The 13,331-nt window shown below is 40.5% G+C and overlaps 1 protein-coding gene across 9 annotated transcripts in view; it reads right to left on the bottom strand.

Annotated features, from left to right (window-relative positions):
- Positions 1-8,768: 8,768 nt before the first annotated feature.
- Positions 8,769-13,331, bottom strand: part of pald1a (phosphatase domain containing paladin 1a) — a 46,747-nt gene continuing 42,184 nt past the window's right edge. For all 9 annotated transcript variants that reach the window (XM_008436913.2, XM_008436916.2, XM_008436914.2 and 6 more), the window contains one exon: positions 8,769-9,664. In XM_008436913.2, the coding sequence (XP_008435135.1) occupies positions 9,515-9,664 (150 nt within the window). In that variant the 3' untranslated portion in view covers positions 8,769-9,514. The remainder of the gene's footprint in view (positions 9,665-13,331) is intronic.

Below are 13,331 nucleotides of genomic sequence, written 5' to 3'. Positions count from 1 at the left end.
GAGAGAGAGAGAGAGAGAGAGAGAGAAAGAGAAAAAATAGGTAGAGTTGAGATGCAGAGACAGAGTGTCCCAGCGGTGGAACATCTGCCGTCCAGTCGTGCACAATTACGCACCGATGGTGCGGCTCCGGAACGCACAACTGCTAAACTGCAACCACTGGGAGCGCATTCTCCCTTGAAGACAGCCACATATTGAGACACGCGTTCCCCCCCCCTACCTCATAAAGGCAATAGTACGTTATATAATCGTATTAAGTTGGGAGAGAGAGAGGGGGGAAAAACAGCCTTAGACACAGCTGATGTTCAGTCATGGAATTTGGACTATTTCTCCTTCTGTAACACGCCGAAAAAGCCCGTCCAGACGCCAGATGCAAGGTAATAACTCATAGAGAGCGTGTTTACATTAGTCCACAAACATATGTTAGTGATCACGTGGCAATAAATCTGGGAACAGCATTCCTTCACATTACACTGAGGCACCGGTGACGACAAAACGCTACAAGAGCCAATGGCCGAGCATTTACAATAAACGCAAAGGTTGAAAACTGCAGCTCAGAAAAAAAAAAAAAAAAAAAAAAAAGTTTTTGAAAAATAAATTTACTCAGATTTGAATCATTTTTGCCCTTTAGCAAAAATAAATTATCATCTGAAAACGTTGTGTTTGTCTTTGTGCAACATTAACTCAAGTCATCTGAACGGGAGAAAATGAGCGTCCTTGTGATAAACTGATTCCACAGACTGAAACTGCAGAATGGCTGCAGTTTTCACATCCCCTTGACTTTTTTTTCCTGAATAAAACACATTTCCTTACTTTTTAATATGCTGCAACATAAAATGACATTTTATGAAACATCACTCAGATGTCTCTATTCTAACCCAAAAGGGAAATATTGAATCTCATTTGATGTGCTGGGGTAAGAAAAAATACATATATGCAGTCATTTTATAAAGTGTAAACATCGATTTTAAAATCAACAAATTCGACAGCAAGTTAATAAATTTTTCCCCCTAATTTTATTTTCTATTTATTTATTTTTTTTGTCTTTTAATTGAAAAGAAAACCCTGGTAAAAAAAAAAAAAAAAAGAGAGAGAGAGAGAGAGAGAGAGATTGACTTATTCTATTGTTCAAAACAAGAATAAGAGTTATGAATTTAAAACGGTTTGTCTACAGGGAGGCTGTCTGATTTGACATGCCGATTATGTTACCAGCTTCAGCAAAACCAATGGAATCATACTAGTTTCGTAATCTGAGCTAATCCTGCAGATGTCACTCTGAGCATATGTTCCATTTGCCCAACAGCGGATCCACTGAGGGAAACGAGAGCCTGGTAATATTTGGCAGTTCTGTGAAGACCACCAAGATAATTCTTTTTAAATTTGCTCTGCTGGACTCCAGACTGATTCAGACGTGAATGCGCCGAGCCTGAATCAACAACTCTGGAATCTTTCTCAAAGGAAGGCAGAAGGCGGGGGTTGGTGCTGCAACAAGTCTTGACTTTTAGTTCTTTTTTTTTTTTGGTTGAGAAATTAGGGTGTCTAGACTGGACACCAAGCTCCCCATCCCCCTTTCTTTCTGTTCCTCGAGTGTGTCTGGGCTCCAGATAAGAGCGTGTTGCCTCTAATGCTCTCAGTGTGTGGTTAATTGGCTCAAAGCTTCCAGGATGGTCAACGTTTGGCAGGTGTTGGGAGGGGGGATATTCCGCAGTCGTCCCCCCGGGGCAACTGAGAGGGGATTGGATGGTGATCCAGAGCTGTGCATTAATAAGCAGTGGAAACTAACCACAGTATTAAGAGATGGAAACCATTAACTGCCTTGTGAGATGCTTTATGCTGTTTTTCCATCCATGATGTTTAGAAGTTGTTTTTTTTTCTTCTTCTTCTTCATGTGTGTCTAAAAGCCAGGAACACATTCCACAATATAGCATAGTATTCAGTTAGAAGCCCTGTTTTTTCCCCTTCAGAAATGAATAGCTCCACTCACAGTCTGTGGTTACGTCCACACACAAGTACAATTTTCTACAACAGAACACTCTGTCCTTTATAACATAAGAGCGAAACATTGGTGCACTTTTGACTTGAACTGAACCTACATGGGAAGTTTTCCAACAGAAAATTCACTGAGATGTTCAGAAATCCCTTTAGAATTATGAATCAGCGAATAAAAAAGAAAACAAACAAACAAAAAAAAAACGTTCTGTCTGGTTGGTTTCTCCTCCAAAACCCCAAATAACTGATCCGTAGCTGCAAAGACTTAAACTTTTTTCCGAGTGTTTTCAGCCACAGGGAGAAGTTGCAGCACAGAGGGAACCTATGCAAACTCTGGATGCCTTAGCATGTGCTGTAATTCTGTCTAGCCATGCCAGCGAGCTGTGAAAATATGCTATTTTTTTCTTCTCCGAGATGCAGAAGATGCAAAGCAGCTGCCGCTCTGCCCAGCGGTTTGAGAGGTCTGTCTGCAGAGAGGGAGTGGGGGGGGGGGATCTGAACCGTACCAGTTGTTACGCTGAATAAAGTACGAATTGCCTTGCAGTGCTTTGCGCTGCAGAAGCATTTCAGTATGTATCCATTCCAAAAAGAGAAATAGTTTTTAATGGACATGGCTTTTGGAGTGTATTTATTTTTTCCAACTCCTTCAAAGCCACTGTGGAAAATTCAGCATTTATCAATGCAACAAAAAAAATCTCTAAAAAAAAAGCTGCATTTCCTCTCAATGCAAATCTCATAGACAGAATGTTGTTTTTCTGAAAATTTGGACCTATTCAGAGTCACTTCTGAAACTAAAATGGAACTTTGACTAAAGACCATAGTTACATTTGAAGGGAAGTCTGGTGTAAGTAACACTATTCCAGCTGTGAAGCATGAGGGTAAGCAGCACCGTTTTGTGGGGGTGTTTACTGCAGGACGATCTTAACAAAACAGAGGGCATCGATGGAGAGAAAACAGAGTAGGAAATATTGAAGCAACAACTAGAGACGTCAGCCAGGTAGTTAAAGCTCTGGAGCAAATGGGTTTTCCAATGCAATCAGAGGGTGCGTTCACACTGCAGCCTGAAGTGACCCAATTACGATTTTTTGGCAATTCCGATTTTGAATTCCGCATTTGAATCGGATACGTGTCGGATATGGATCACGTTCGAAAAAGAATCTGACCTGTGCTGTTCACAGTACCATGAAAAGATTGGATACAGGTCGCATTACGTCAAAAAAATCGGAATTGGGTCACTTCAGGCTGCAGTGTGAACGCACCCTTAGGGTCAAAGTGGCTAAAAGTGGCAACACATTCAATGTTTTGGTGTGGACACTACAAAGCCTTGAGCTCACTCCTAAGGAGAATTCGTGGACAAATATGGAAAGACGTGTTTGGGCAAAAGTCAAGCCCAGTTCCATCAGTTCTATCAGGAGGCTCGGGCCCAGAACTCCAACAAACTACTGGGAGAAGCTTGTGGAAGGTTTGACCCGAATCAGTTCAAAGACAATACTACCAAACACTAAGTTCTGATTTTGAAGACATCAAGAATTTTTTCTTCCATTCTTTCTGTAGCAAATAAAAATAAACAAGTTTGGTATTTCTAACTGACGTAAAGCAAGAAAAGTCAGTGCAAAAAACCCCAAAAAATTAAATAAAAGTGTGTCTTTTTATTTGTTGTTTTTAAACAACAAATAAAAAGTTAAAACTCATTAAGCCAACATTTCTGTATTTTAAAAAAATGCATTATTGGTTTGATGTAATATTCTCATCGTCATGCCTTGCTTTCATTAGCGAAGTTGCATTAATAGAAATAAGGCTTGAAAACACTGGTCTGTCTGTAATTAATCTATACGTGTTTCTAAGTGGTTGAGTTACTGAACTAAATCCAAACAGCTTTAACCTCCCTATGTGTGCAAATACTCATAACCATGCAATCAGCATGTCCTTGTAAAACGCATTTTAGGTCTGCAGTGTAGTCCAGCTTACAAGATAACACACTACCTTGATTTAGTTCCTATAAGTGGCAAAATCAGGATGTCTGCCAAAAGACTGAATGAGAGAGGAAATGAGTTTTTGAAAGTTATTTGTCAATTTCTTCATTTTATTATGGTGACTTTTCATTACCCTGCTCAGTGAGGTGTGTAATGCATCGCCTATCAGGGACTGTGCATTATTGCCCATGGTAAGAAAAAAAAAAAGAAGGCTTGGACGGGCAAAATTAAACGCTTCCCTTCATGCTCTTATTACTGATCAAATCCCTTTGAGAGCTCGGTGCACACCGGAGTCTCCGAGGTGTTTGTCATTCTGCCTTCATGCACACAAGAACAATCAAAGCGGATGGCGATGCACTCGTGCACCCTCACGCCAGCGCCATGCCTCCTGTCCAGACCAGCTCTCTCATCTGCAGCGGGAAGCTTTCCACCTGAAGTTCATTACATCCCCTCTTTGCCGCTCGGCTCTTCAATGGCGCTCTTTGTCCGTCGTAATCTCTGGATCCTTCAGAACCACTAGCTTGGATTTCACTTTGGGGAGTATCTCAATGAGTTTGGAAGGGATTTCAAAGGCAAGGGGGCCGCTATATCATCCAAGCATGGTCCTCGTGTCCTGGGCTTATCTTGACCCGGAGTCAAGTTGGCCGCATGCTGCAACTAAATAGGCCCTCTCCATATCCGTATCGGTTGTTTCGACCGATTTGTCTCCGCTGGTAAAGAGAAAACAGGAACAGACATTGCTCTTTGCAAAAGGGTTGCAGTGTGTTTGATCCATACAGTGGCTTGCATCAGATTTTATACGCCTTTATTAACGTTTTCACGTTTTGTCACATCACAACCATAAACTTCAAGCTGTTTTATCGATATTTTATGTGATAGATCAACGTAATGTAGTGCCTGACTGTGAAGTGAAAAGAAAATCATTCAATTTGTATCATCCTTCGCAAGTAAAATTCTGAAACGTGTGGCCTGCATTTGTGTTTACTGCACATGCATGCTGCAGCTGGCTTTCACTGCATTGACAGCTACAAGTCTTTTGTAGTATGTCTGCACTCAGTTTCCCCGTCTAGGGACTGAAGTATTTGTGAATCCTTCTCAAAAAGAAATCAACAAAAAAATCAACCGTCCAGCTCAGTCGTAAAAGCAACTTTAAAGTTTTACTTCGGATTTAAAGGATTTAGGCCTAACCCTAACACTTGAATGTACTGTGACGCAAACCTGTAACTTTGCGTGTGTGTTTACGGTTGCAGTGTCTGGATTCTGGACCATCACCCCCAGTCCGTCTTCCTAACTCTGACCATTGTCCCTGTTGCCGCTGGAGAAGAATGTCCCCACAGCATGATGTCGTCACCTCCATGCTTCACTGTTATTTTCAGATTTTTGCCGTTTCCCCTTTTGGCAAAACTGAAACTGGGCTTTATGTGGCCTTCTTCTTGCCATGTTTCCACATATTTGGCAGTTGATTCTCCCACCTGAACCGTGAATTTTTGCAGCTCTATCAGATTTCCTATAGAGCTCGCGGCTAGTTTTCTGATTAACGTTCTCCTTGCCTGGCTTTACTGGGTTAGGTGGACGGGTCACGTCTTGGTAGGTTCCCTGTTGTTCCATGCAATTATGTGATACTTTGTGTTGTTTTGCAAGTCTGCGGTGCACTTATCTAACAATTCAAAGCTAAGGTCGTTTCAAAAAGAAAGAAATGTGGCAACCTGTATGGTGGGTTTTACTTTTGAGGCATCGAGAACACTCCAGAGCAGATAGGCAGCGGTGCAACAGAAATCCTAACAACTTCCGTATTCCAGAAGATAAGCCTGCTATGCTCTTACAAGAAGGGAAGTGATCTGAGATATTAGTCTTTCAAAGTAGGCCAGCAAAGCCAAGTGAGCTTCACTGATGTGCCGGCCGCGGGTGGCTTTTAATCCTCACACAACCCTCCGTTCTGGAAAGTGACCCTCGTTTTCTTCTTCTTTTTTTTTTTAATTAAGACCCTACCTGTCCACATCAAAAGGCTTTTCAGATTAGTCTTTGATCTGACTAAGCTCTTTATTACTGTGTATGGAAAATGTTAAGATCTCAGTCCAACAAAGAATCATCTGTTTTTTTTTTTTTTTTTTTTTGTAAATGTATGCCGTTCAATCCTCATAACCTACTCCGCTCTGCGAGGTTGGCACCGGCACAAGCCAAGGAAGCTGCGCGAGAGGATATAAGAGAGGTTTTCTTTTGTACGGGGTGCAAAAGGATGATGCCGAGATAAGGAGGAAAAGGGAAAGGAAGCTGAACAGGGAAGAGGCAAAATTCTTCTGGCTTTAGTGGAATCGGGACACTTAAAACTGCAGCACACCGAATCTTTAACGCAGATCAGCATTTTATATTCCACCCTGATAAAATACCATCCTAGTGATGTACCAGAAACCAGGCTTGCAGTTTAAGTTGCATTTTTTATTTTAGTCTCCAAATAAAAAAAATAAAAATAAAAAATGAACATACAATAAAAACATGGGACACATAATCTCTACAATAAAACATTAAATACTATAAATGCGATACAGAAGTCGTTAGGGTGTTATCAAAGCTTACACTTACACATGCTTGTGTTGCAAAGTTACACATGAATGTTTAACCTTCTGCACCTAATTAAGTCACATGAATTTCCATCTATTCCTCACAAAGTGATGCTGCTTGTTTGGAAAATCAACAGAGAAACATAAGGCTTCTTTATGATGGATTTTTGATGTCTTTATTGGCTTATTTTTCTGTTTTTAGGGTAGGATTCTTGGTTAAAGCATGCTAAATTATTACTCTGAAGGAAAAACAAAATACCAAATTATAAAAAAAAAAAGTGCTGAGACACCGGAGACATACCCTTGATCAGTAGCTAACAAGATGCACATGGAAATCAGCTGATGACCAACATTTTCTGATTTGGACTCTTCAGACACCGCTACTGAAGGAAGACAACTCAAACTTAACTCAAGACCTCTTGAACTATCTGCGGTTCATTCAAGCTGTGAGAAAGCAAAACGAAAAGCAGATAACATGAACGCTGAATGAAGTCCAGGGAATTTGCGCCGTTTTGTCCTTTTGAGCTTCAAGGATTTGGCAAATTTGGAAATCTCAGTCAAGGTTAGGATCTACGACGAGACAGCTGTTACTGGAATGACAGCTGTTGGTCTGAAGGCGGCAATTTTTATCGAAATAAAATCCCGTGTAACACTAAAATATGTAAACATTGTCTTTGTTTTGAAATAGTAAAAAAAAAAATTACAGCAACTGTAACAAATGGATGGAGAAAGAATATGATCATATCAAAGCGTTTTGATGAGAGCAGAATTTAGCACTTGGGTTGATTTAAAGGGTTATCCAGTCCTGACACAACTAAATCAAGTGGTGGGTTTGCATTCTCAATGTAAAGCTGAACTTATTCTCATTGCTGGTTGGACTCTGCTGATTCTACCTGGTATCTATGGACAGGATCTAAAGACAGAGTCATGAAGAGTGGGGAGTCTGGTTCAGGAACCTCAGATGACACGTTTAGGTTTTGCAGATCATGTGGGTTTCTTGGCATCTTCAGGCCATGATCTCAAGTATGCACTTGGAGAAGTTTGTAACAAAGTATTAGCCAGGCAGGGTAGGAATTAGATCATTAAAGTCCAAGCAATAGTTTTAAAACGCAAAAAGGGGGATTGCTTCTAGGTCAGGCGTCGGTCTCTGCCTCAATTGTTTTCTGTATTTTCAGTCTCTTTCAGTAATGTAACGTTTGTATGTACACTCATTGGGGTCAAAAGGTGAAGCTGTTGATTCTCTGCTCAGTCTGCTTCAACCCCGACTTATGTGTCATGGAACTTGGATCACGACCAAAACAAAGAGATTCAGGATGCAAGTGGCTAAAATGAGCTTTTTGATAACATCCAGCCTTAGAGATGAGGCTACTTCTCCACTTTGAAAGAAATCATGTTTGGACTCCAGGGCAGACCCTGGGGTTATCTGTCCCTTCTTGCCTACGAACACCTTGGGATTCCCCAGACTACTGTCACTTAGGGGGGAGGAATGTCTGAGTTTTCCTCCTGGATGGACAGATGGATGATTTATCCAATAGCCTCATGACATCACCCCAAGTTTATTTAAACAATCCAAGAGTGCTCTTGGCAGGAAGACTAGAAAACTACTCTGAATTCTGATCTGTCACTTGCTAGATTATATTTGACATCTGAATGTCAGATCCATTCAAATCAATGCGTCTCTAGTCTTCAGTGAAACATTGGTGCTGTTGTTGTCCTGACAACAAAAAAAAAAACATGACTTACGTTTTCTAACCTTGTTACTAAAATGAACTACCCCAAATATTTCCAGAGCAGGTTATTTGCAGCCATAAATCTAATAATTTGAGGTATAGTTTAATTCATGCAGACACAGTGATGATGTGAAAGTGGGGCAACCTGATGAAAAGAGGATCTGCACATCTCCCGCTCACTTTTACGCCGAGTCATTTCTACTTTAAACAACCGCAGCTCCAAACATGGTGTCGATTCGTCTCCAGTCGCGTGAATGACACTTAGGATGAATTATTTGGTTTCAAATGCATCTAAGTACTCATAATCAAATATTTAGGTCTATTTCCAAAAGCTAACAGTCGCATGTTGCAGGCACAATCCACGAATCCACTGAAAACTGTAGGCATTTAAAACAGGGTCCGTGAAAAGCCAAGAGTCCAACTGGCTTAAGGAACCAAATGACATGAAAAAACGAACTTATTCTGCTGTGAACCGAGCCAAGCTGTTATATCTGCAGAACTATAAAAAAGAAGGCCTAAGGGAATGTCTCAAGAAAATTTAATTGAAAGACCGCTGTAAAAACTTCAACAACACCTCTCTAACATTTGAAAGACATAAACACCTTCAGAGTCAATCTAACATAAAAATTCTTGACATGTCAGTACCTGCATCTGGACACTTATAATCTAATGGTGAAAGAAAAAAAAAATCCAGGTACAACAAAGGGACACAGTATGGCAATTATCATAAAGGTGAAAAAAACAATAATGTGAAACTGTTAAAAACCATTTACTCTTAGATAAAAACTTAAATAACTGCCATCATATGTACACCGTGAATTAAAAAAAAAAAGAAAAACAACTTTGAAAAGGAAAACGCTTGGAAAAAAAAAAAATCAGGTCACACAACAGCAAACAGTTGTGACATGCAGCCATAATTGTTAGCTCACACAGTGGAATTTGTTTCTCTCCTTCAAAACATTTTTCTTTTTTCCCCAAAGGAGATGCAAAGGTTCAGATGCAAACAAGGACTAAAAGAATCTGCGATAACAAAATAAAAATAAAAAAAATCAATATTAGTTAACTATTGATTTAAAGAAGGCACCTAAAAGAGAAGATCATAAAAATAAAAGTAAAGACTAAATGGAGCTGTTAGGATGATCAACAATAAAACAACCGAAATAAGACCTGATGTCGTTCACGACACAAGGGTTAATTGTAAAGGCATAACAAGGTTAACTGTAAGTGTCTCTCATTGTGAAAACGGTGCATCCAGAGGAACCATCCTTCAGATGAATTCCCCTCGGAAAGGAAGTGACTGAATGTACTGGTGCTGCCAGCGGTAGCGCAGCCTGGCCAGCGGCATCTCCCTGGGGTCTTCGAACTCTGAGAAGCACAGCTGGTTGAGGATGTCATAAACTCCAGCTCTGGCAGCCACCTACCACAAAAAACAAAACAAAACAAAAGTTTATGACAAAAAAAGGGGGGGCGAAGGTGAGTCAGGAAATCTTTCCCTTTTTTCCCTTCTTTTAAAAATGAAATGAAAACACTGTTGCCGAACGAAAGCGTTTTATCCGCTGGTGTCTTACAAGTGTAGCTGCTACACTGAAACAACAGGCGGCTGTTGTCAGAAGCGACAGGATGAGACAAGAAAAAAATTCTGTGATTCTGTCTATGAGACCAGCAGGAGAAAACGGGTCAGAAATCTGTCTGCGTGTATGTTGTTGCTCCTGAGGTGCTCAATTCTTACAATTTTGTAATTTTAGCTGAAAAACGTAGATTAAATTTACAGTTTTTATCATTGCGACAGGGAGAGAGCACTATAGAGAATTCACTGCTCATGCTAGTCCACTAGGCGCGCTGAGTCACGGTTTGCTGTGGATGTCAAACACCTCGCGATTAACGGGAAGCACCAACCGGAAACATCTGGCAACGTAAAGCCCAACAATCCCAACAAATCTGTCCAAAACCCAGCAGTTCCAGACTTCCCTGGAAGCATCTTTAAAGGTTGAACGGTTCATTAGAAGAGATCCAGCTTGAGGAGTTTACCCTGCAGCAGAAGATTCAGCATTCAATAACATAAAATGGGAAAACAGCATGCAGGGGCAAGTAAGGTATTGTTACAAGTTTTACTTTGCATATTTTAACGTTTCAGTACAGGGTCAGAATTGAACAAAGATATTCTGGAGGTAAAGTGGCCAAAACTCTGTCAAGTTAACTCCTTCCTGTTCGTCTGAGCCTGCAAATTTTGGACAGGCAGGTAAAATACAGTACTGTGCCTTTTGTTGCACAGGAGGCCGAGTTAGTTGCAATCTTTTTGTTGCTCTCTTCAAAGAAAAGTATAAATAAAGAGTTTTACACGCAGTTCTTTTTTTAAAAAATTTTTTAAAGCAGCTGTTTATAAGTCATCCATTCAGCAGCATTCCTTGTCGTGACATCCATGTGATGTGTTCCTGGAAAGCTGACATGTCTGTTTAACAAGCTTTCTGATGACTCGGTGCAGCTGAACTATTAGTCGATGTGATTCCTTTGAGACGCCGCGGTTTAGCTGTTCACCAGGGCAACCTGACTCATCCCCTCCACATTCAGGCTGTCTAAATAATAGATGTGTGAAAGATCAGAAGACGGGGAGGGTAATTTGTGAGGAAGAGGCCAGAAAAAAAGGAGGATGTTGGAGGGGCTCCGGTGAGCTGTGATTAAGTGCAATCTCTTGAGAATCAGCGCAGTGTCAAGAAGAATACCCAGTTTGGAAAAAATATGTTTTGTACATTCTTGGTGCCAGATAATCAAACAGGAAAGGTTTACTCCCTCTTGGAAAATAACTACTCTTGTCAGTTTAACCTGACATTTTACTGCAAAACTAATTGTGATGCCAACAGAGCAAATAAGGCCAGAATGAAACAATCACTTCCAAAACACGGTAAAAAGCAATGACTTAGTAATCCAATAGTTTCTTCCAAAAGGATTCAGCCTTTCCGTATTTTGACACGTTGCATCCTGCTGGCATCAATGTAATTCAATGGAATTAACTAACGGCTAAGGAGACAGACAGTGCTTTGCTCAAATGAGAGAAAAATGAAACATGCAAAAAGTTGTGCGTGGCAAAAACCAAACACAGGACATCGACCTTACAGAGTAATATATGTTGGTGTAAGCGTCATGCTTTTCAGGTGTTTGGAGAAAGTTAATGGTAAAATTGAAGGAGCTAAATGTAGATGCTGATACCCAGAAACTATGGCTGCATCCCACTGAGTTACTATTTACAGAAATGATTTCTGGTGTTGTTTTTTTATTGTTTTTATTTTGTCTGAGTTCTGTTTATTTTTAACCTATAAATATAATGGACATTTTGAAAGTTCACATGGATGCTCTTGGTGATGTTTTGGTTTATAGAAAAAACCCCAAGGCCTGTGTGCAAGTAGCCTAAAATATGAAGCATATAATTGTGCCTGCTCAGTGTAACATATCAAAAAACAAACAAATAGAAACTATCTGATCTGTGGTGGTAAATTACCTCACCCTACAATGCTTTGTATTTGTAAAATGGTTTCGAAATCATCGGCTTGTGGTAACGATCTTGTTGAATTGACGGTAAGCAGAGCAGTTGGATCGAGGTTTTTCGTGCGGCAATGCAACAATCGCTAACGCCAATACTCATGACGCCAGAGCTGTGGTGCTGGATTGATGGGAGGGGAGGCAGGGAGGCACCGGTCTTACCCACACTCTGCGATCTCAAAGGCGGCACATACCAGGTCGGCGCAGAGGGACAGTGAATCCTCTGTGGCACACATCAAAACAGCTGGAGTGACTGATAGGGCACCCTCATGCAGGCATCTAAGGTATGCACTGTACACAGGTCCCTCTATTGTGCTAAAGCCAATATTCTGGATTAGCAAACATGGATTTTAATATCTATAACTTTCAAGAAATTTTTCCTCTGATTCTACTTTAAGGACTGATGATGTGGGGGCACTTTTAGCTTTTCCAAGTCATTTCAAAAAGCAAGAGTAAATGTCGAACTATTTATCCCCATCATATTAGGGGAATATGCATATGTACGTTCAATCTTTTAAGACTGATGTGTTGCTGTTGCTGCTAATAACACAAAAGTAAAGTAAAAAAAAAAAAAGCTACAATGGTTTTATATCTAACGTGGCTGATTGTAATGTTTGGTTGTGTTTCCGGTATTAGATTCCTACCTCCTACTGACATGTTCTGAGCAAAATATAGCCAAGTACATCACTAACCTAGTATCACCTGCCATGATTGGAAACCTGGCACTCCTGCTTTTAGTGGGTACAGAAATCAAATTGGATCCTACATGTGTACAGCGCAGCTGATGTAGAGTGAAGGACAGACTGTGCCAGTTCAGACCTGAGAGGTTGTGTAACCACGGCTCCAAAAAACATGACCAGCGGTGGAGACGACCCGCAACCGCTGCCCTCAGCGCTGGCCGTTTGTCATTACAGATCCAGCCACGGTCACTGATGATAGGCTAGTGATTGTGCCGCAGGGTTGGCTGGGTCAGAATAATTGGGTGGCTGCCAGAGTGCTGCAACTGGGCCACTAAAGGCATCAGAATACAGATGTTGTTTGTCAGAATATTGTTCTTTATACTAATGACAGTCAAATCAAAGCTGCTTGTCAGTCCAAATGTCTGCAAACATAGTGGTTCAAACAAATATCTACGGTTTAAAAATGAGATTTCATTTAATAACTTATTGGAAAACATAGGGACATCAGTGCTTTACATGTAGATGCCTCACTAAGTGAGAGAGTGCAAGTACAATCAAAAATCTATTTTGTATCATACAGTTTCAGCAAATAACTAAAATTAACATAATTGCTTGATTGTGCCATACAATGGCGCTATGTGTCCAGAAAACAGTGCCCCTTTGAAATAATATTTATTAATAGAATCTATCTCACCAATCTGTTGACTTGATCAAATTTGACTGCTATACTTTTTTATTTTTTATTTGGACATAAGACTGCTCTTCTATCCACACTTACACTTCTGTCCAGACGAAGTCGACCAGAGTTTCTCAACCAATCAGAAACTGACGTAGAGAACCACGGGAACTGCATCATGTTATATTTAGAGA

Source organism: Poecilia reticulata, linkage group LG19 (assembly GCF_000633615.1).
Source record: "Poecilia reticulata strain Guanapo linkage group LG19, Guppy_female_1.0+MT, whole genome shotgun sequence".
Taxonomy (NCBI): Eukaryota; Metazoa; Chordata; class Actinopteri; order Cyprinodontiformes; family Poeciliidae; genus Poecilia; species Poecilia reticulata.
Note: the sequence above shows the minus strand (reverse complement) of the source record. Positions and strands in the feature narration are given on the sequence as shown.